Source organism: Cuculus canorus, chromosome 6 (genome assembly GCF_017976375.1).
Source record: "Cuculus canorus isolate bCucCan1 chromosome 6, bCucCan1.pri, whole genome shotgun sequence".
In the NCBI taxonomy this organism is placed as follows: domain Eukaryota; kingdom Metazoa; phylum Chordata; class Aves; order Cuculiformes; family Cuculidae; genus Cuculus; species Cuculus canorus.
The window spans coordinates 14,871,649-14,894,409 of NC_071406.1; the positions used below are offsets into that span (position 1 = coordinate 14,871,649).

The following is a 22,761-nucleotide window of genomic DNA, read 5'->3' on the forward strand; positions in this document are numbered from 1 at the left end:
TGTTGTACAAAGCACCGTGCCACAGTGGTCACTTGCACTATGCCTCTCCTACGCTACATGGTCCTTACTTCAGTTAGGACTGCTGTACGTTGGCTTGAATAACAAACAAGCTTGGACTTGCTTCAGTTCATTTAACTAGACTTGGCATGATTTCCTATGTGCTGCCCACAGACATTGCTGTGTGTAGTCCTGGTAGGGCAGCCGTCTGCAGAGAGTATCTGTGAATGTCACACGGATGCGGACTTGATCTGAAAACACTTGTGCAGACAAGAAACAAAAAAGAAATAATGTGACTGATCAGATTTAAGCATTAGCCAGGGCAATGACAAAATGCTGTGGGCATCCTTCAATTAATAGCTAAATCACTTCTAAGTCACATAATGTTGTCAACTAATGTTTAAAGAACGGTTCAATGTGAAATTTCATATGGCAACAGCTTGTCTGTCACTGTGCTGTGAATTTGGATAGCAAACTGGCCTAACTTTATTTAAAAAAATATTATTATGTATGGCCATATAAATCTTTGTCACTTGATACTTCTTATTCATAAAAGATATAGTGTCACGTCCTTTGAATCAGTCTCTGCTTTATAACAATAGTAATGAACTTTCAAAATCTTTTTTTGAAAAGCAGATTACCTTTGAAAGTGAGAAAGGCTATTTAGGGGGTTTGATGTGAATATGTAAAAAGTTACTTGGATTTATGAAGAATTATTGCTCTAGAATCCAAGGGGACAGGAATTAATCTGGTATACTAGGTGCTGGTTCACATTGCCTGAGGTGGTATTCCTGAATTCTGGGACAACATTATCATGGTTTTGGCATGAATTTAGTAGTTCACACAGTGATATGCAAGGTGTCACATAATTTTCCTTTGTCATTCCAGTTTTAAATGTCTATAGTTGGAATGATTTACTGGGATTCTAATTCCCTCTACAATTAGTGGGCATGCTTGAGCCCACCAGATTTTATTCAAAGCCCATTGAAGCTAATGGAAGAGAAAAAAAAATCCCTTTGACCTCGTTTGGCATTGGCTCAAGCTTTTTGTGGCTGAAGCTGATGGCTTCATCAAAATCCACTTAACCTTCCAGGGATGAGTGTGTGACTGGGACTGCTCAGGTCATTCTGGAGCTTCATGGGTTTGCTGGGAGGTGCTTGACTGTTACCTCATTATTCTCTTTATTACCAATGTAGGTGAAAGGAGCAATTTAAAAAGAAGGAAAAGCCAGTGTATGATCTCTAATAATATGTGGTCCAACCTCAGCATCTTTTGGGGTAACATAGGATTCATATAGTAAAAAATGACAGTAATAAAGAACTATTCCTTAGAATTAACTTTCTGATATATTTCTTTTTTTTTTTTCCCACAATTTTGAAAGTCCCTGAAGTTAAAAAATAAATGTTGACATACCCCCCAACACGTTATTCAGGCATGTTTCTAAATCTTTCCATATTTTAGATGTGCCTCCAATGGACAAATATACCTAAATAAACACCTAAACATAAACAACTACATAGAGTACTGATTTGGAACTTTTTTTTCCCCCCAAGAAAATAGGAAAACAAATAGGACAAATACAGATGAAAAGAAAAAAATTATCTGCTCTCCTTAACCTTTCCCCAAAGACATGTGACAAATTCGATACAATCATCTCTTTAGTCCAATGTTCTGCATTACCATATAAACAAAAATTTTGAGATGCTATTATCATATTAATTTTTTTTTTCTGTCTTGGAGAATTAATTTATCTAAAGGTCTCCCAGCTCCATTCAGTGTAGGAGGACACAGAAGGTAGATTTTCATAGATTTTCTCTAGGCTACACTCTGCCTTGCTTCTCTGCCTGTGCTGGTTTGCTGAAAGCCTTGCCAGCACCCATGAGCCGGGACATGGTCCTGTCAGTGTGCCATAGGGGACCCCGCTTGAGCAGGGAGACCGGGCCAGGTGACCTCCGTGGATCCCTCCCAACCGCAGTCACTATGCAGTTCTGAGTTTCATGAGCGATTCTGTTTAATGGCAAGAAAAGGAGTAAGAGTTCGCCGTTGACTCCTTCAGAGTAAAGTTGAAGGGGACAGATCTCTCACACCTTTTTGTTGGGCTGATGTACTGGGTTAGGATGCTGCAAACAACTGCTTGTGAGACAACCGGGCTCTGCATTTCTTAGAGTGAAGGCCTTGGCCGTGGGTCTTCTGCATATATATTCCTGGTCCCTTTGATTAGCCCCAGTAGCTAGGAAAGCTCATTCCACCATCGAGGAGTATGTTTTCAAAGCAATATGCAGGGCTTTAGTGTGTGACACCATTAAATGTTAATGTGCATTTTCAAACAAGAGGCCTCTAGGCTTAAGGTAACTCTTTGATCTTTAAAAAGCTTGCCACATAGGGGAGTGAGTTTGAATGTGTGTGAACACTTGCAGGTAATTAGATTTTAGTTCCAGGGCTGCAAGAGTTTGCAGAAATTATTCACATTTCAAAAGGCTCAAAATAAACAACAATTCCTATTTATCTCAAGGGATTTAGAGGGGCATAAAATAAAGCTTTAATGGCTTGAGCCACACTTTATTAATTGCTTTGTTGGAGAGATAAAACCTGTGGGAGTTTGTGTGTATTAAATTGGAATGTGAACCAGCAGAAATCTAAGCAGGATCTGAATTTGGTTTAAAGAGAATAAGAAAATACACAGCTGAGCTTTTCTCTGCGTTTAAAAGATTATTACCCTAATAAATAACAATTCTTTGTTTTTGAGGAAGCATGTCTTGATTGAGCCACAGTTATGTGTGAAAGCATTTGAGCTAGTCATTCACTGTTGACAGAGTAGGAATCTGTCTAAACAAAGTGAAAAGCAATTAGGGAGCCTGGGGAAGTTGTCTGTCATATCTGAAAATAGAGTTATTAAATTATTACCCAAATTGCTCCACGCTTGCAGTTATATCTACAAAGGCTCCTTAGACTAACTTTGCAACGATGGCTTTGTTTTGTATACTGTTTTCTACAGGGAGCATTGAAACTTAATTTTTTTTTTGATTTTGTTTTTTAATTGAGAATTTTGGGTTTTCCATATGACACAAGAAAGACTACTGATAGAAGATGAACCTTTTTCTTTGTTGGATGGTGAATTACGTCTTTAGACAAAATAAAAGATAGCTGACTGCTAGAGTTTTGCTGGCTTTTAAACTGATACATCAATCAATACCTTAAATAGAAATTGCCATCTTGTTGAATTTCCCCTTTTTGGTGTTTCAGTTGCTTGAATTTTCACTATATGTTTTAAAATGACGAATGCCTGTTTTTATTTAATTCCATAGGAAAGAAATGCTGTGCTACAATCCTAAGTGTATTTTACCTCTTAATTCTGTTATTAATGTTTGCGAGCTTGTTGCAGAGCAAATTTTGCAGAACCGTTGCATGATTAGTCCTGCTCTGTTCTGGTTCTGTTATTTTCCGTTCTTTTTCTATTATATTTTACTTGTATAGTTTCTAAGAGGTTCAGCCCTCATCCCCCATTTTTCCTGTATTTTGTTTTAAATCCAGTCGAGCCATTAAAGATCTGTCTCTGAAAATCTTTGATGCAGAAAAAATTAGATGGGTTCAAATTATCATGATAATTAGCAGAGGTGGTTGAATCAAGTCTGCATCTTTGCATGTAAAACTTATAATTGATTTTGAATAGGACTGGGAAATGAGCCACTAGCCAGGCATGACAAGTGTGGCCTTGACATGACCACTTTAGCTGGCTTCTAAGATTTCCACTAACAAAACAAATCTTGTTCTTTGGGATTGTCAAAGGCATTCCTGGATTCATAGAGTTTTTTCTGGATACTGAATTAAACAGCATCATCAGTGTGGAAGAAGGGAACATACATGCTGAATCCATTATTAATAGATAATGTAAATGATAACCATTCATAATGGCTATTTTGAGGCATATCTGTTCTCTAAATTGACTGAGAAGGATACTGTTTGGGCATGCAAATACAGTGCAATTTTTGGTGGTCCACATGGATCCTGAGTAGCTCTGTATTTTTACCTGCAGTCATTCGCTTGCCCTCTGTATCCTTGAGCTACATCACAGCTCTTACCCTTGCTTTCTAAGTAAGTGAGAAACATCTCTTCCTCATACCGTTGCTGTCCTAACTAATGATGGCAAGCTCGAATCCCAAATGTCTGAACCGGTAATTAAAAACATCTTTACTAGTTCAGTACCTGGACCAAAAGCTCATCCTTCCTAACAGCTCTAGGGCTGTATTTGAGGGTGATGGATAGGATATCGCTGACAAAGATGCTGCTGCCATCACCTTCATGGTGTGCTCTAGTCTTCTGACTGCTTGCTGGAGAGGAAATACCTTCCACTTATAGGAGAATTCAATGACAGAGATGCTGAAGTGATTCTGAATTCATGGGCTGGAACTGTAGCAATGTGAATACTGAGGACCATCATCATTTAGTGCCATGGATCTCATTCAGAGCATAGGATTGGAGCCTAACGTAGCATGAGATCGTAGCAAAACAATGGCATGAGGGTCTTAATATTGATTCCCAAAATAATCGTGGTTAGTTAGAGAGAAAAATCAAAATTTGTGTATGAACTCTTTTGCTTATTTGACATGTTCGATCTAACCAATCTATAGTTTTCTTTCCTCTTGTGGCACTAAAAATACCACTGTGACTGATAAAGAGAACATGCTGCCCTAAGAGATGCCTGGCAGAAATTTTCATCTTTAAACTGACATCAAAGCTGCACTCACCTTGCTTAAGAATGGGAACGTTTAACCTTTTTTCAATCCAGTCCCTTATCTAAACCATTAACTTGCATAGAAGAGTCTTAAAAATTGGTGTTTTGGAGCTAAATAAGGCATTTTTGTTGGAGGTTACTGAGACATGAAATGATTACTTATCATCCCTTGAAATGACATTACATTTAAATGCAATGGTACATGGGCACTTACTACTACCTTCATCTCTGTTAATCCCTTCTCACAGCCTGCAAATTGAACATTCTCTCAGCCTTATGGGATGTACTGAAATTCTCAGAGCTATAATTGCTTTCCAGTATGCCATCCTGCATGTTACAGGATTTGAAGATGTTCTCTTCCAAACAAAAAAATATTTAGTGAACTCCATGCTGTGTATTTTTTTGTTTGTTTGTTTTAATCAGTTTTATCCATGAGTTGACCAAAGATTCAAAGCAAAAATAAAAATTGCATTCACTTGACCATGACTGATTTGTAAATTCAAGGGGCAAACTCCTGGTTATTGATGGCTTTTAAATTGCTGTGCGTTGTTACCTGGGTGTGCCTGATAAATTCATCAGCATTCCACAGCTTTCTAGCAACTTCTCTTGCTTGCTTAGAGATAACTGCTGTAAATTTAGATTGTGCACAAAATAACCTTACCAGACAAAGTTATGGCATTGCCTGGAGTCTTTGCAATTTCCACCTGTATAAATGAGCCCTTTTCCATAAAGGTCCATAGGAAAACCAGAGGAGAAAAATGATGTTGGCGAAAGAAATCTGAGTCATGTTAAAGTTTTCATGTGGTGGAAGTTGTCCAATTATATTGCCCTTCTGAGGTGGTGGGTGTGTTAAAGAGAGAGAGGATGGGAATGGGACATAGCACTCATGCAGGTACTCGTGGGTCTTGCTTGGAGAGATGAGTGGGAAACTGTAGCTCTGCAAAGAAACAGACGTGAACCGTAGTATTGCGCTGGGAAAGCAGAAGGTGACAAGAGCTTATAAAGGGGTAGTTGTCTCTTTATTTCATTTTTTTACACTCATCCTTGAATTCATGGAAAGCAGGGACAAGGGCATCCTTAAAAGGAAACCCACCATGGGAAGATAATTCTTGGTTTTGCTGTCTAAGGAACCCCTTGTACACACTGCATTTTCACAGAGGCAGAATAAGGTAATAGGAATCCTAGCTTAAGGGCCTGAGCTTGTTTGTCTGGTCACAGGTGTGATGGTGATAAGCAGTTGGTGTTGAGATGGTCCACTGAAGTCTGCAGCAGTGCTGCCGCAAGCGTGCTAAATTTGAAGGTCACTAAAGATGTGGGGAATAGCATAGATGTCAGTCTGTATAAAAGACTGATACAGTTTGGAGAAGTAGTCAGAATTATATTTCTGTCTCATCGAGTTGCCTATCACATGGTAGAAGGTGGCAATGTCTCTACTTAAATTGCTGAAACTATTCGATTTCCCAGTTGGTCTAGAAAACAGATTTATTTTCCCTCCCATGGTGTTAGTAACCTGAGATGCTTAACTCCCCCCATCCCTACAAAGAAGCACTTTTGTTTCCTGAATTGGTTTTCATGTTCTAGTCAGCATGCTAACCTATTTGCTGCTATTATGCAGAATGCTTTTCTGTCCTCCCCATCCTCCCTGCCCCCCACCAATAAACCTCATTGAAACAAGTGTTTACATTCCCATTTAAAAAATTGTATTTCGACAATTTGGAAAAACCGTTTTACCTGTAAATTCCTGAACAATCTTAACACTGAGTTAGATCAGCAGAACAGTCTGCCATATGCCCTCTGCATTTTAATTTTATGTTGTGACTGTCCATAGTGAACTCACTCCAGTGGCCTCTGATCATTCTTGTGCTTTTCTTCTAATAATTAGCTAGCAGCCTTGCTGATGAGTTGCATATACATTAACATTTTTTTCCCTGCAAATTCAGTATCGTTTTAATTGTATGTATCATGATATATTAAGGCAAATACCCTGTTTTTTTGAATCCATGGTTTAATTAATGGAGTCTTGAATCCATCTTCAGTGATGAACTCTGGTGAATGGGTCAGGCTTGTAGAAAAGTCTGATATTTTAAAAGGACATCAATTTTATATTTTTGTGAGTGCTGCTAAAACTTCTGAAACTTTAAAAGGCACTCATGGTCTTTGGAACGTATCAAATGCTTTGTTTGAAGTGCACGAGTAACGAGTCTTAAGTATGCTAAGATACAAAGGATAATTATGATGTATGGCCATAGCCAAGGGTCTCCATGTTCTTGGATTGTATTTTTCATAACGTAGCAAAACCTGCCTGAGCTGACAAGATCATTCACCTGTGTTTTCCTGTACAGAAAGGCAATCTCTGGATATATTACCCTGCCATAGATTGAAGGGATTTATACTGTCTGCCCACTAAAGAGCGTTACATGTCAAAAGGGGAAACTTCAGATACAGTGTCTGTTCTGCCTGCTGGGTCAGCTTTGTAGTGTTCTGATCTCTGGTCAAAGATCAGACCACTCTTAAATTAGCAGGATCTCACAAATGTGGAGGGAAAGGCAAGTAAGCAGAAGAAGCATTGTATTCTGAGTAGAAGTAGTGAGGACCCCTGACAACTGCCGTTATACCTGCTGAGAATAAATCACAGCTTTGGACAATAATATGCTTTTGCAGGTTTGTTCATTGCAATATAAATGTTGACAAGCTGAGTCACTACATCCTTTTGATGTGTACTTTTTTTCTTTTCCGTATAGAAATAACAATGATTTCAGTAATTGTTAAGATCTCAAACTATCCTCTTAGTCAGTGGATTTCTGTGACGAATTTGCTGTTCGTTAGCAACAGTCCATTACTGTCCTTAAAAAAAATGGGTACCTTTATTTTGAAGGTGCAGACATTAAAATTCACCTAAATGGCAGGGACTATGACATTCGTTCCTTAAACATAAGGCCATTTTTCTTTAACTAATTTTTTGTTGGCAGTTGGCTTTGTCAGATGTTCTTTGACCTACTTGAAACAAGTATTGTTTCTGTATATTAGTGTGCTGGTGTGGCATTGGTGGTTATTGGAAATTCACATTTTGGCTTCAGCCTGGAGAAGAGGAGGCTCTGGGGAGACCTTATAGTGACCTTCCAGTTCCTGAAGGGGGCTACAAGACAAGTGGGGAATTTTTAGAAGGACATGTAGTGATGGGACAAGGGGGAATGGTTTTAAATTGGAAGGGGGAAGATTTAGACTAGACATTAGAAAGAAATTCTTCATAGTGAGGGTGGTGATGAGGCACTGGAACAGGTTGCCCAGGGAAGTTGTGGATGCCTCATTCCTGGAAGTGTTCAAGGCCAGGCTGAGTGGTGCCTTGAACAGCCTGACCTAGTGGGATGTCCCTGCCCATGGCACGGGGGGTTGGAACTAGATGATCTTAAGGGTCGCTTCCAACCCAAAGCATTCTGTGATTCTATAATCCCAAGTGTAATGTGATTGCTCTGTTCCTCAAATTGACTCCCACTTCACTACTGTGAGTAGGAGTTACACAACAGATATACTTGTTTCAGTAAAAGAAATAAGACCTGCTATTGAATTGGAGTTTTCTGAGAGCCCTTTATATCATTCAAAACCAGAATTGAACACTTTTTCTGAGATAAGCTACATGTGCAGACTGTATCATAAAATAATGCTCTAGAAATACTTTGATTGAGTAATACTTTTATGTCAGGGTTTACAGGCATATGGAAGAACACTTACGTAATTTACAGTCGTTTAGGAAGGGTTCATGATTAGCTAAACTATTGATGTTTACTTGCAGTACAGCAAGTAAAGAAAAAGGAATGTTGTTGTGTTGTTAAGTGCTTTCTCTAGTGTCTTATATCTCAAAAAATATGCCATGCCTTTCAGCGAACAGATGGAGTTCACAGCTGTGCATGTGAGTATAGCCAGTCTCTAGGACAGAGAAAAAAAGGAAAAAAAGAAGGAATTTCTCTTCACAGAAAAAAATGTTCTTTTTGTCTCTTTATCTTTCCAAGAATAATTTACTAAGATTGTCATTGTAGTGGAAGGTAGTACCATGTGGTAGTCCTTGTGAGATGCTTTGTGTAGAGGCTTTTGATATGGAAATAATCTCTCAATTTCTCCATTCATAGCCGTACTCTTGTGTCACTGCATTTCCCGTTTCTTTTGCTTGTATTTTATTCCCTCTCACAGAAGCTCCTCCTTCTCCCCTACACATACACTTTATTGGACTGCAAAGGTGGAAGATTAATTTCCACAGTAAATCCAGATATTTATTTCTCATCTTTACAATGGAGAATTATAGTTACAGAAGGTGGGGAAAAAAAAAAACCCAGATGAAGTGAAAGCCATCAGTTGTCACTCCTGAGAACTATTAGAGGCCTGGTACAAAATGCATGGTTTACGTCTTTAGAACAAAGTATGCCATTAAATGGGTAATGTTAAGAGGAATTTTATCTAGCCTATAAATATCAGTGAATCTTTTAAACTTCAAATCCCAGTACAGAGACAATTTACAGTGCAATCAAAATCATGCACACAATTTAACTTCAGCACCATCTGTAACTGTAATAATGAATAAAATTATATTTTGGCAACAAAAGTCCCACCTAAGTTCCAAGCAAGGCCTCCAAGAGAAAGCTACAAGGCAGCTGATTTACCATGAAATATCTTTTGTGTTTACTGTAAAATAGGTATGTGTACATTTAAATAGAAAACTGTAGTCAAAAGGTCTGTGGGATCACTACCTTTGACACTCAGGGATTGTGGTTTGGGTAAGGGTTTGCATGGCTGGTCACAAGCACTCCTGCCCTCACTGCACAAGTTGTATCTGGTCAAGTGGAGATCTATAAACGACGTCTAATCTGGGAGCTCTTTGCTGGTGTGCCAGACCGCGTGTACTTGAAGAAAAACACTTAAAGGAAGTGGTTACTTTCCCCTAAAAAGTCTTTTTATTACCATGGGAGGATGCAGGACACATATTTAATTAGATGTTTTATTAGATATTTGGGCAAAAGGCATTTTCTGAAGTTCACCATTTTATGGACTGTTAGCTAAAGCTGGTATTATCTCGCATGTTTCAAAGGGGCCCAAGAGTTTTAGTGTCGAAATCTCACTTGGATGCTTTTGAACTGATAACATTGCTATTTGTGTTTTTAAAGAAATAGTTTGGACAAAATTACAATACATGAGGGAAGGGGGAGAGAAGATATTCTTGTTTTTACTTGAAGAACAGTTAAAGCCACAAAAAAGGAAGTGAAACCAATAAACCAAACAGCTTTGTAGTAGGTTGATGAGCTTCTCATTTGTTTTTTGTTTATTTATCATTAATGTCTAAAAATAAAAGTTGGATAAAAATCAGAAAAATTAAATTGATGGGATAAATAGTTTTCTTCATTTCAGAAGCAAGATTTCTGATGACAGTTCTAATAACACACGACATTGTAAATGCTATCTATAATTACATGTTTCTTGGAACTCAGCATAGTCAAGGTCAGCACCTCGTTCTCAAATGAAAGTCAACATGTGTATTGCTGTGTGATTTGCATGAATAAGATGGCTTATTGGTACAATTAGCACTCTTTGTTTTTTTAAAAAAAAATGTAATTATCTGGTTGACAAGGAAACATAGGAGAAAACAACTGTCGAGTAAATGCTTTCCTTTGTCAGTGTCCAGTTGCTTTAAATGATTCTGTAGTGTGGAAGTTTGTGTAAAAACAATTTTTTTATAGATATATAATGCAGTTGACTCAAAGCAGCAAAGTTCTTACTCTGACAGGCAAACTGCTAAGGCAAAAGGAGTAGTGTCAGAAAATAGAAACCTGGCAGTAGCTGGAATAATGGTCTCTGTTTCTGTCACGCTAAGTGAGGTAGATGAAGTCACTTCAAATGTGCATGCTGGGATTGTATGGTGGCAATCAGGATGCACTGGCTTTACTTTTGTTTTTTCCCATGGGTCTTCTCTAACCTTACACAAGCACAAAATGTTTTTATCTCTTTTTTTTTTGTCTGCACACATCAAAAAAAGGAAATATGACAATAAAATCTTTTTTTAGAGAGTTTTGAAATCTTGGGAGGGGTGTGTGTTGGGTTGTGTTTTGTTTTGGTTTTTTTTCAATTCTGCCTTCTCATGGAAGCGGAGCTTGTGGGATGATCCTCACTTTATGTGCACATCCTACATTTTTGAACTCCATGTCTTATTTCAGCTAAGTTTTACAAAGAGTTATCTATCTCAAATCTGTACAGTTACTGTATGTAGTGTCTCTGACAAGGGATGCATCAGAGCTACTCTGCATGTGATCTTGATTTTTGTGCACGTACAAGTTGACTGATGCATTCTAGGCATTTAATTGTACTGTACTTTGAAATTTCATTTGGTTTGAAAAAGCTATGCCATACCCTGCGTTGTAAGTCTGTGTATATAAAGCTGTCAGGTGCAACCTCCAGCGCTGCGAGGTGAATTTTGACTGAGGGAAAGGCAAAAGAGTGACCTTGCATTTTGTCAGAGTATCTATTCAAGAATCAACTTCACTTGGAGGAAACTCCTGTTAGCACTCTCAAGTCAATCAGTCATTACTCTCTTATCTATCAGAAGTCGGACTATATTGATCCTAGTGCTCTCTGAACTATCTTGAAATTGTGAATGCTGTCCTAAATCCTGAAGCCTTAAAATGACATGGTTTTATGTTTAGATATTAATTCAGGAAAGATTCAGGGAAGGATCCCTGGCAGTAGCAATTTTGTTTCTTTATGAAAACCAAATAAGTGATTTTGGTGCTTCAAAGTACTTACATTTGTTTAAGTTGTTTTTTAGGTCGCAAGAATTTAAGAACTGTGTTTTAATTTACAGATTTTTAAGTCCAGACAGAACAATTATGGCCTGATCTCCTGTGTATCAAGGAACACAGTACTCCACAGACTCTTCTGCATTGCAGTCACAAGTTCTCTTTGAGACTTGAAGGCTGTAACTGGTAGAGAATGCACACAAGGGCTTGGTAACTTTTGTTGGCTGGTTATCCTCATGGTCAAAACATCTGTGGCATACTTACCCGTGATTTGTCTAACTCACAGATCTTGTTATGCCTTTTTGCTAATGGTAACCCAAGAGACAGAAAGGATTTCATACTTAAGTTTACTTTTTGAGGACCATCAGTCAATGTGCTGGAAAATAATTTTATTGATTACACTGATTTTTCAAATGGAGATGGATTTTGATTAGAACAGTCCAAATAATTTTGTAGAGTGCCATTGCAGAAGGAGATGAGAGATATTTTAATGTATTCTGACTCATTACGGGGAAGGTATTAACTAGTTTTACATCAGTTTGAGTTTCCTACTATAATGGCAATTTTTATAGTAATTTTTGCATTTAGTCCTTGGTTTTTGTAGCCCTGGAATATCATTAATGCATTATTCCCTCCCTGTCCTGCCCCATCCTTGCAGACTGTGTGTTTACTCTGTGAGTGTGAGAACGCTGCGGTGCCTGAGATCCTGCTAATCTGTAGGACTTTTCCAGTCATTAGATTTTTGTTTGCTCAATGGGAGATTCAGTAAAAATCAGAAAGTTTCATTATTTTTATTTTTCCCTACTGAAACTCCACACTATGTTCTTGATTGTGTATGTGACAGCATTGTAATGAGCAATCATACTTTAACTAATTCCATCCTTATTCAAACATTATGGGCTCAAAAATTCAGCTTGAGCGTTAGCCTAGCCCATCTGTCCTCAAATGAGAATGTGAAAGAAAGATGAGAAAGACACAGTAGACTACTCACTTGAGTAAGCGAAACTAATTTGCATGTGTGCATGAGCTTGGGGAAGAAATAAAGGAAGGAGGATAGATCATCAAATTGCATTGTCTGAAAGGAAAAGATTTTCAAATTTTTCAAGTATTTCATGTCTTAACAACAGCTTCAATCCAGTTGCTATCCCACCAGGCTGTCATTCTGGGGTAAATTTCAGTCTGGCACAAGAATGATCTGGCACATGTGTGATCTTTCTCCAGTCTATGTCTACTAAGTAGAAAAAATCACCACCTTTAAGTAGCACAAGTTAGCATATTCGTTGCTCATGTGATGACCTCTGTATGTTTTGTTTTTTTTCTTTTCTTTTAGATAATTGTGATGATGCATTGGTATCTCCCTTGCCTTCAACAGCACTTACCAGTTCCTCTGAGCTCTTCAGTACTCACAGTCCCAGCTTTGCAAAACTCAACAGGAGAGATGGTAAGGTTGGAGTATGAAATGACTAAACTATTCTTTTTAATCACATTTATAAAGAATATTTTTTATATACTGTTTGTATGGAGTACATGCAGAGTCAAGTTGAGTAGAGCTGGTACTGTATGCTTCTGTGAGAGCTTTATTTATAATAAACTCCTTCCTTTATTATAGAAAATTTCTATTGAATTTGAAGCTCTCAATTTCTCACATAGAAACATCCTGGAGGAAATTTAGATAGTCTTTTTGCTTTGGAAGAGTGTTCTCAGGATCTTTAGAGTTTGAAGGTCACTAGGCTTGAAGACTATTCTAGAAAAGCAGGTGCTTGTTAAAGCTGGTAGCAGCTAGATATTAAAGCTCCAGTGAGATCCAGTGATTACACAACTCTGCAGAAATAGCAAAGGTGAATGAAAAAACTTTGTAGGCATTTGCAATGAGGAACACTTGAGGCCCAAACAGTAAGTTCACACACAAGGTGAAACTATTAGGATCAAACCTGGTATCAGAAAAGAGAAATTGGTAGTATCTAGGACACCACTTGACATTGTGTTAGAAATCTGGATTGTGAGCTCCCATCTTACTATCAACTCAGAGCCTCAAAAAGAGGAAAGCCCTGTGTTTTCACATTACTTATGATTTTCATTTTAAGAAATGCTAGAAACTATACTACCAGAAAATAAATGATAATTTCCCTACTTAACCATAATCTCTGAAATGTCTTTTTTAATCAAACATTGCTAAATCTACAGAAAGACATTAAAGGACACTCTGTTGCTTGGCATTAATGATAAGGAGTTGCTAGATCATCAGAGAAGTGTTAGGTGGGAGTCGCTATATCACATATAAACTCCTGAACCAGAGTTCCTCAGCAAGTAAAAGGTGATATGATAGTTGCTTAACACAAAGAAAGCTGTAAACATTGAGTATGATATTTGAGTTTACTGGGTCTTTGTCTCCAGCTACCAGCTGGGACAGTGAATAGATGTACTTATGTGATTTTGCAGATGGCTCTAATGACTAATTTTATCTGCAGAAAAGAGGAGGAGATTCAAAATCAATAATGTTGCAAGTCAGTTTCTGGCTGTATTGTATTTTAAAGTTATGAACAATGAATAAATTGAAAATTAAAATGAAAATTGAAAAATAAATAAATTGAAAATTATTAAAATTTAAGGGCAGAAAATGAAATGGGTCTTATTTACTCTGCTAGAGTAATTTTGCCTTATAATGGGGTATAAGGTATTCTAGTTTTTTAGACATACAGTATCACAGCAGTAAGGGTTTACACTGTCTTTTGGAACAGAACATGGCAACAGGAAGACAGAGAATTGAAACTGAGCCCTAAACAGGGAAGTTGGTTCAGCAACCTTTGTTTTACTTTTTGATGACTTATGTGGAGCTAACTGGGGAGCTAAGCCCAACAACAGGACCTAGAAGCTAAATTCTACCATGCTTAATTCTTTTGTTGCACAGACTTTTGTAAAAGTGCCAAGATATAGTTCTGCCAGAATTCATAGGGGTACTTCATTTGGGATTGGAGGAACAAGCAGTGATAAATGGTGGCTGAAGGAACTTTCTTTGGCTGGCACTTGAATGCAAACAGCAGATATCTTTACAAGAATCAAAGAATCATCAAATCATAGAATGATTCAGGTTGGAAGGGACCTTAAAGATCATTCCGCTCCAAGCCTCTGCCATTAACAGGGACACCTTCCACTAGATCAGGTTGCTCAAAGCCTCATCCGACTTGGCCTTGAACACGTCCAGAGGTGGGGCACCCACGACTTCTCTGGGCAACCTGTGCCAGTGCCTCACCACCCTCACAGTCAAAAATTTCTTCTTAATATCTAATCTAAACTACCTTATTTTGGCTTAAAACTGTTACCCATCATACTATCACCACACTCCTTGAAAAAAGAAATAATATTCGCTAACAAGTAGTGTGCCATGGCTCTCTGACGATGTTGAAGTGTTTTGATGACTTGGCTTAGCTTTGCTTATGATTGATGAGACAGTGCTGCAAGTAACAGTGCTTCAAGGCAGAAAGCAGATAAATACATTTGTTAATGTAAACATCAACACAACAGGTGAAGATGAATTTATAAAACACAATCCGGACCTACGTCAATAGCAAATCCTAATTCATCAAGTTGATTCAGTAATAGATAACAATAACTAAAGGCTGTTGCTTAAATAACAACTTGAGGCAGTGAAATGTGCCATTAAAATAAAAACCATGCAAACTTCCCATGAGTAAAAGCTTCGTATGAACTGCTGAAAGCACTCAATTAAAATGCTGATAAAACTGTGCTGGTAATAGTAAAGCAGTTAGAATAATTCTGATAAATATGATTTTGAGGTATAAAATATGTTCCTTACCCATGAGAGGGGTTAATCAGCTTTTTTGTTTACTGTAAATAAATAATAAAAAAATAATAAGAAAATTGCTACAATATGGCTGTATCAACTGAGTTTTTCAATTCTCTATTAGCTCTAAACCTGAGTAGTCGGTACAGGCATTTATGTACAGGAATATAAGACACACATAATGTCAAAAGGAATTTGGTTTATGTCCAAGAAGTGTTTGACCTGAGCATTAAAGTAGAATTCTGCGGCAGGGAAGCACTTAGTTGCAGCAGGAAGTCCAAGAGTTTGTAGCACAATACAAATCCAGTTGAGCTGTTTGTAAGGCACTGTAGGTGGAAACAAGCATTCCCTTTGCCTCATATTAATAAACTACCAATAAATATGGGCACCCTGAGCATCCCTGTGGAACATGCTTAAGTGCAATTTTCAAAATAATTATGGCAAAATGTGCAAATAATTGGAAAAAGAAAAAGAAGTATTTGATCATATTTCTTGAAGTCATATGGGTCTCCAGCTGAGAAACCGTCTGATCTTTGTTCTTCTCATATTTCTAGCATTATGACTTGTTGCCATGGAGAACATGAGGGATGTTATCTGATTCCTGTCATACTGTTTCTCCATACCATGTTGAACCTCTCCCCTGAAACAATTCACAGAAAATGTGAAATATGTGAACTCTGAGGAATAATGGTGTAGCCTTTTCACAGTGTGCAGAATACTGTCAAGGCCAGTGGGAACCTGGTGGGCAGAATGGAGAAATTACATCATGGTGGAGAGGCACGCAAAGTACAAGCATACATTGACTTTGACCATCCTCTCTCTCCTGTTTTATTGTGAGAGGCACAATTAGTCATACATTAGTACTTTCCAGAAGAATGTACAGATCTGGTGGGTGTAATCAGAGCCAGATTTTTCTCTGGTTTATATTTACGACAGATTATTAATAAAAGATTTGCAATCCTCTCCAATTTTCTTATGTCCAGCTGCAGGAAAAAATGGTGTCAGGGTGGTGCTTTTAACTGGTCGGAGGAGGTGGTGTCCTGTAAATATTGTGTTTTCAACAGTCCTTGATGTTGCCTTTTCGAGCCTTTGCATCCTACGTTCTTGTCTCTTGTCCTGGGCCTGCCTTAACAAATGTTCCCCGGTGTGAACATCATTGGTGGGTAGAGGAAAATACGGCTGTAAAAGAGCTGCTCTGCTGTGGATGTAGTTTTTTGCTACTTACAGGGAAAAAAAGTATGATGTTGGGTGTGACGTGATTTAAGGAGTGAAGTGCATAACAGAAATGTGCAAGCACAGACTGTGCTGGAAAGAGCACCAGTATCCCTTGTGCACCCTGCTCTGTGTAACAGAGCAAATACGGAGGAAACATGTATTGATTTTTGGCACTTACAGCAGCATTTGGTGAGGATTTGTGATATCTACAAAAGTAAGCAGAAGTTATATGTTTGCTTAATCCTTTACTAGCAGGAGTGAGAGAAACCCTACGGGAAAAGCTTTAGTTCTGCCCTCAGTCGTGCAGTCAATGCATCTTTGCTGTTTCAGGGATTTTAACTGCCATTCTTACAAGTCAGTAGAATTACTGTCCATCTGTGGAAACAGTAATGGTGGAAGGTTGGGGAGAGGGAAATATGGTAGTTTGTTTTCCCATGGGAACGTGTATGAAGCAGCTGCTGCTCTGTAAAGACGTGATCTGTAACTGATAACAACTGTCTTGCAAGACCAGCTTCTCAAGAGGTGATGCTACGAGCAGCTGTCACTGCTGTGTCATGCAGTGGTTACATTTAGACTGACATTTCCGACAGACAAATGTGCTCATATGAAGAGACACGCAGTTCAGAGATGCTGAGTAATCTGCTGTTAGAGAGCTCAGGCTCACCGCGGATCTGCCAAAAATGTTCGGATTTTTAATGAGAAGTCTTATAGTTTTATCTAAGCTATGTGTGGCATTAAAAGAGAAATACTAAGTATTCAGAGAAACATTGAGTGATGAAATTCTTAATATTCTCATTAGGTCTTTCATGGCATGCTCATAGGGGACAGATTTTTTTTTAAGGCAGGTAAACCATCACGATGATAATGAAGACTTCTGTAGTGAATGAAAAAAAGAAAAAATAAAGTATGGCAGTAGTGAGTAGTATGTATTAGTTTGGTTACAAGCTATTTTCCCGGGAGGGTTCACCTACTCAGTGAAAACTGAGTCATCCAGGGGAGCAGGGGTGATATTCTAGCTATGGAATAAACACGTCTGTTTCATGAATTGGGACTAAATCCTAGTTTAATGAACTGTAAATGATCAAAATGTAATACCTATTCTTAGACAAAGGAATTTCAAATGTGATTTTGTAAATCCAATGTGGTCCATGAAAATGGAGAATATTTTTAAAGGCAAAGTTATTGAAATTATATTCTTTGATATAAGCCACATCTGTTGATCTTTCAAGTCAGTTCACTTCAATAAACTATTCATGGAGCAGCTTTGGGATAGATCAGTTAATAAGATTAAAATATTAAGGTAAACCCAGCGACTTACAACCAAAATTTAGTGGTGCTTTTTCTTTGGAAACTCATATTTGGAATCTTTCTTGTAGTTTGCTTGAAGAATTGTTAATGCGACAAATTTAAAAGAAAATAAACGTAGAACATAATTTAAGGGTGTAAAAGAAGGCAAGAGAACATAAAATTATATATTCCAGACTAGAAGGATTTGCCTTTTCAACCATAAGCTCACACATTTTGAAATGAGTGAAATGGTGAAATTGAAGCAGCGGTTGCAGTTCTGTGTTTCAGTGGCTCTGCATTACCATGAGCCTCTTTATCCTCTAAAAAAAATTGCAGGGATAGTGCATATCTTTACTTTTAAAAGATGAGCATGAGTTACAAGCTATCAGCTTCCATGAGATTGTGACTTCTGATGTCTCCATTCCTGAATGGAGAAGTGGATTGTGGAAGCTGATAATTTTCATCTTGTGTTTGTCCTTATGAAGATCTTGTTTGTTCTTATGTTTTAGATAAAATGCCTGTTCGCTTAACGAGCATCTTGTGAGAGGAAAAAGCCACTTTCCAGTGGGAAGGCAGTCTTTCTATTTGTTCAATCATATAGTCTCTAGCTTTACAATGTATTATCTGAAGTGCAATTACAATCTGTAATTAAACCGTTCTTTCAAATACTTAATAGAGTGCAAATCAAGATGGCTATTATAACATTTTTGCATCTCTTTCAAAACATAACAAAAAAGAAAATGTTAAAGGAAATTAGAAGTTAGAAATCAGCATTCCCAGATTTTTAGGAGCTTGCAAAGAAGGATATGATTTGGATATTTTTGACTGAAGATGTGCAAACCTTACTGACATTTGTCGTGCTGATAAAAAAAAAAATAAAAAAAATTTCCTTAAGATTTCTTAGAAATTCAAAAAATCCTTTTTATCTTTAGGTTAACTAAGAAAAACTTAAGAAATCGAACCTCAGGAGCCTATTTCCTAATACAAAACCATGAACAAACAACTGCATGTGCAAAAGTAGACTCCTCTGTGATGGCATGAAATAACAACACGGTTCTTTTAAAAATATAATTTCTTGTGTTGTCATTGTCATCTAAATTACCTTATCCAATCTCTTTCAGGAGCTGGTGGCTGGTCTCCGCTAGACTCAAATGAGCAGCAGTGGCTCCAGGTTGATCTGGGAGACAGAGTGGAGATTGTTGCGGTCGCTACCCAGGGCAGATACGGGAGCTCTGACTGGGTGACCAGCTATACGCTGATGTTCAGTGACACTGGCCGAAACTGGAAACAGTACAGACAAGATGACACCATCTGGGTAGGTTGAATTGTGGATGCCTTTGGCCCCACATCTTTCTGGTTCAGGAACATTTTGACATGTGGAGAAACGGCTTCAGTTTCAGATCACAGGAGTGCTGTAGTGGTGAGAGAGCAGACCTCAGTGAGTCTACAGGGTGTTTTGATCTAAATGGGTTATGTCACCAACTGCCTGTGTAATACAAGTTTAGGCCCTCAGGACTACATTGTTTTTCAGACACTGAGAATGCTCAGGGCACTCAAAATGACCTGCATCCTTCTGCGCCTGGTTGGCTTTGATTCAGGCGCACCAGGGTAAATGGGGCTAACCACCCACTTATTTTCTCCAGGAAATAAGGAAATTAACTCTGTTTCTTATGCATGCTTGCTGGGCAGAACAACAGAGCTCATGCTGGGGGACGTGGGTGGTAAATTGCTCTTTGGCTGGAGAAGGCTGGAGCTGCAGCATGAGTTGTGGAATGATTTAGCAGATACACTAAAATTGCTCAAGGCTTTTCCTAAAATTTTAATGCAGGCTTAATGCTTGCCATGTCACAAGTTCAATGTGTGGCCATGCCAGGTCCTGTCGGTTGGACTGCTATACAACCTCAGGTGTGGATGAAGAGGTTATCACTCTTCTTTTCTGGTGGAAAATGTGAATTGTTTTGGATTGTAAATGAATGGTAGCATTCTCTCCATGTTACATTCTCTGTTTCTGAAGATTGGTAGCCTTGGTGGCATGACAGTATGTAGTGGTAGATTAGACATGTTATCCGTGAAAATAAAAGGGAATATTTTAAAGGCAATCAAGTAGACTTCTATTTTTGTCTTAAATTTTTCTTTGGTTAACATCTTGGTTAAATGCTGTGTCAAAAGCAAATTTTTCTTGCAGAAACATACAGAGTACATAATGCAGAAATTTAATGATTACGTTTCTTAAAGAACGTAATGACTGTGAATGAGGAGTTGTGGTACAGCAGGAAGGAGGGTAGAATAGCTGCTTTATTTTTCTCAAGCATGTTGCATGCAGTAGAATGCATGTACAGGGAGGATGAGTTCTGGTTTTAAAATCCATTACATTGCCACTGTGTTTTTCTTATCATGGTTTGATTTAGGGAAGGCTAATGAAATCCTTCTTCCTTTAGAAAGGCAACTTTGGACCTTAAATGGTCATGAAGTTGTCAAATGGGGCTTTCCTTCACTTGTCACTTCTAAAATTATATTAGGCTGACTTTGCTCCAGATACTTATCCTTTTTTTTACCTTTCAGTTTTTTTTTCATGTTGAAGAACAGTGGAATTTCATTTTATTCTGGACTAAATCTAGAAATCATGTAATCTAGCTCTTGAATTCCACCTTTGGTACTCATAAATACAGAAACAAGATTTTTTTACAGACTTGCTGTCATTAAGTGTTTCCTTCCCTGGAAATATTTTATGCCTTGTTAAAATTTTATATTAAGACTGATTTTTTATTTGATGTCTAACTTCTCAGTCTTTTCCTTTTTGGAAACCCTTGACCTGTTATTTTCTTCTCTATATATTTCTTTTTAAAGGGAAACTTGTAAAGACAAGATGTAGAATTTACCATAGGAAATCTTCATGCCCCAAGCATCCAATTTTATTAGTCTCTAATCTGGCATTTAATATTGCGCATGAGAATAAGAACAAGCTTAGCAGGCATATGACAGTAAATTAGGATTTATTAAGAACCTGAACTCTCTTGTTTTACTAAGTGATCAGGCATGAAGGTGATACAGAGCAGACCTTGACACAAGTTCTAAAGCTTCAGTAGATCCAGCAGTCTGCGTGCTGCAGGGGTAATTTCTGTATGCTTTTTAATGAAAACCGTAGGCTAGAGAGGAGAGTTTTGTATATAACTGAAGAAAAATGAAATAGGATTTGAATGTGGAACGGTAGCACTGGGGAAAAGATTTGTATGTTCTTCCCCTCACATTACTTCCTATAAGTCACACCGACCGTGCAAGACAGTAACATAATTCCAGTCCAGAAAGATAATTTGCTCCATGTCCCCAGGCAGAGGGCACGAAGGGATTTTTCGGATGCATTGCCAAACTTTGCTGTTGGAAGAATCCGATAGTGCGAATCCAAAGTGGGCTCATTTGACATTTCATTAGACTCTACAGTCCACCTGAACTGGCAAGTCTCATTAACACCTAGGAGCTTGTATGCTTGCCCATGGAATTAATGAAGATCAGGAATTACTTCTGTACAATTTTTATTCTAACTAAAGAGAAAGTTGATTCTTTTTTTCCTGGCACTTTTGGATTTATTTCCCTGAATTAAATTAAATCTTGAGAGTCATTCAGAGCACAGAAAGGAAAGCCAAAGAGGCTTTCAGAAGTGTGTATAGAATTATAATTCCAAATTTTGCAGTGTTTCTGTGTTATTGGCAGTAATCCTTTCTGTAGGCTTTTTTTCTAACTAAAAAGAAAAACAGAAATGTACTGTTCAGGCATATGTTGAAGATTTTTCTATAAAAGACAGATGCTTGGATGAAATGAGGACAAAGATACCATGGTGCTCACCCTAAATATCTGGCTGTTAAATATCTGCAAGGAAAGTTCTGACTTGCATACCTCTAGGAAAGGACCATTGCTCTTGACTTAAGGGAAGGCAACAGAGCGGACCATTTCCAGGGATAGGAAAGCAGTACCCCAGGGTAGCTTCCACTGTCACAATCTCTGACAGTGTACAGCGTACCGATCTGCCACGAGATTGGTAGTTTCAGCCTTATGAATCTGTATTCCATTCTTTTTTTGGGGGGTAAGGTGGTCTGTAAAAGTAGGATTCAAGATGTAGGTCTCCTACATAAGGGCAACTTGGCAAGTTACTGAGTTATCTCTCATCCAGAGGGAGGGGAGGGGTTAAAATCTAGTTTATTGTGGAAAATACACCACCTCAGAAATCTCAGATGGCTGAGTGGGAAACACATTTCCTGCTGCAGACTTTAACTTTGAAGCTTTTTTCCTCTGTCCCTGGGACGGGATTTTAGTACTCTCTGTGTCCCTCAGGATTTCGAGCTTTTTAAGACTTCCATTTAAAATTTTTGTATATAGCTAATAGAGCTAGAAGTGTACTTACTTTATTGCTTTTTGTTTCAGAAAGCTATGCTGTTCCTAACTTAAGACATGGTCAACACTGACTTGTAGCTCAGATGGGGCTGTAAAATATGAATTATTGCCTGGAGATTATTAGATGACATCTGCTGAATCAATATAAAATATTGATATGCACTGGACCTGTCAAGTTCACCAATACAGCTTCGACTTTAGTAAAACTAGCTGGAAGTTTATGCTTTGATGTATGAATATTACTGAACGTCTCACGTCAGTTGCTCATTGGTGACAATTTAGCGTTTACAGCTGTTGAAAGGGGAGATTATGTATCAGTATAAGGGACCGAGGTCATCTGGTGAATTTGTTTGTTATTTTTCTGAAAGCAATATAACTGTGTTGAGAACTATTTGACAGAATAATGATTACTGAATTGCTGAAAGGAAGGATGTAAGAAGTACTTGGATTTCAAGGCTAGTATTTGATTTCAAGTAGAGTTTTGAGGTGTCAGTTTGTTTTACTTTGTATTCCAGCAAAGGAAAATGAGGTCTTGAAAATTCTTCTCCAATGTATCTGTTGAACTA

At 37.9% G+C, this 22,761-nt stretch overlaps 1 protein-coding gene across 2 annotated transcripts in view; it reads left to right on the forward strand.

The window, feature by feature from the left end:
- The window catches only part of CNTNAP5 (contactin associated protein family member 5), a 284,769-nt gene that overhangs the window by 57,363 nt on the left and 204,645 nt on the right, over positions 1-22,761 (forward strand). For both annotated transcript variants that reach the window (XR_008450459.1, XM_054070363.1), the window contains exons 2-3: positions 12,836-12,946; positions 18,931-19,124. Coding sequence is in view for 1 of the 2 variants with exons in the window: in XM_054070363.1 (XP_053926338.1) it covers positions 12,836-12,946; positions 18,931-19,124 (305 nt within the window). In the remaining variant the exon portion in view is untranslated. The remainder of the gene's footprint in view (positions 1-12,835; positions 12,947-18,930; positions 19,125-22,761) is intronic.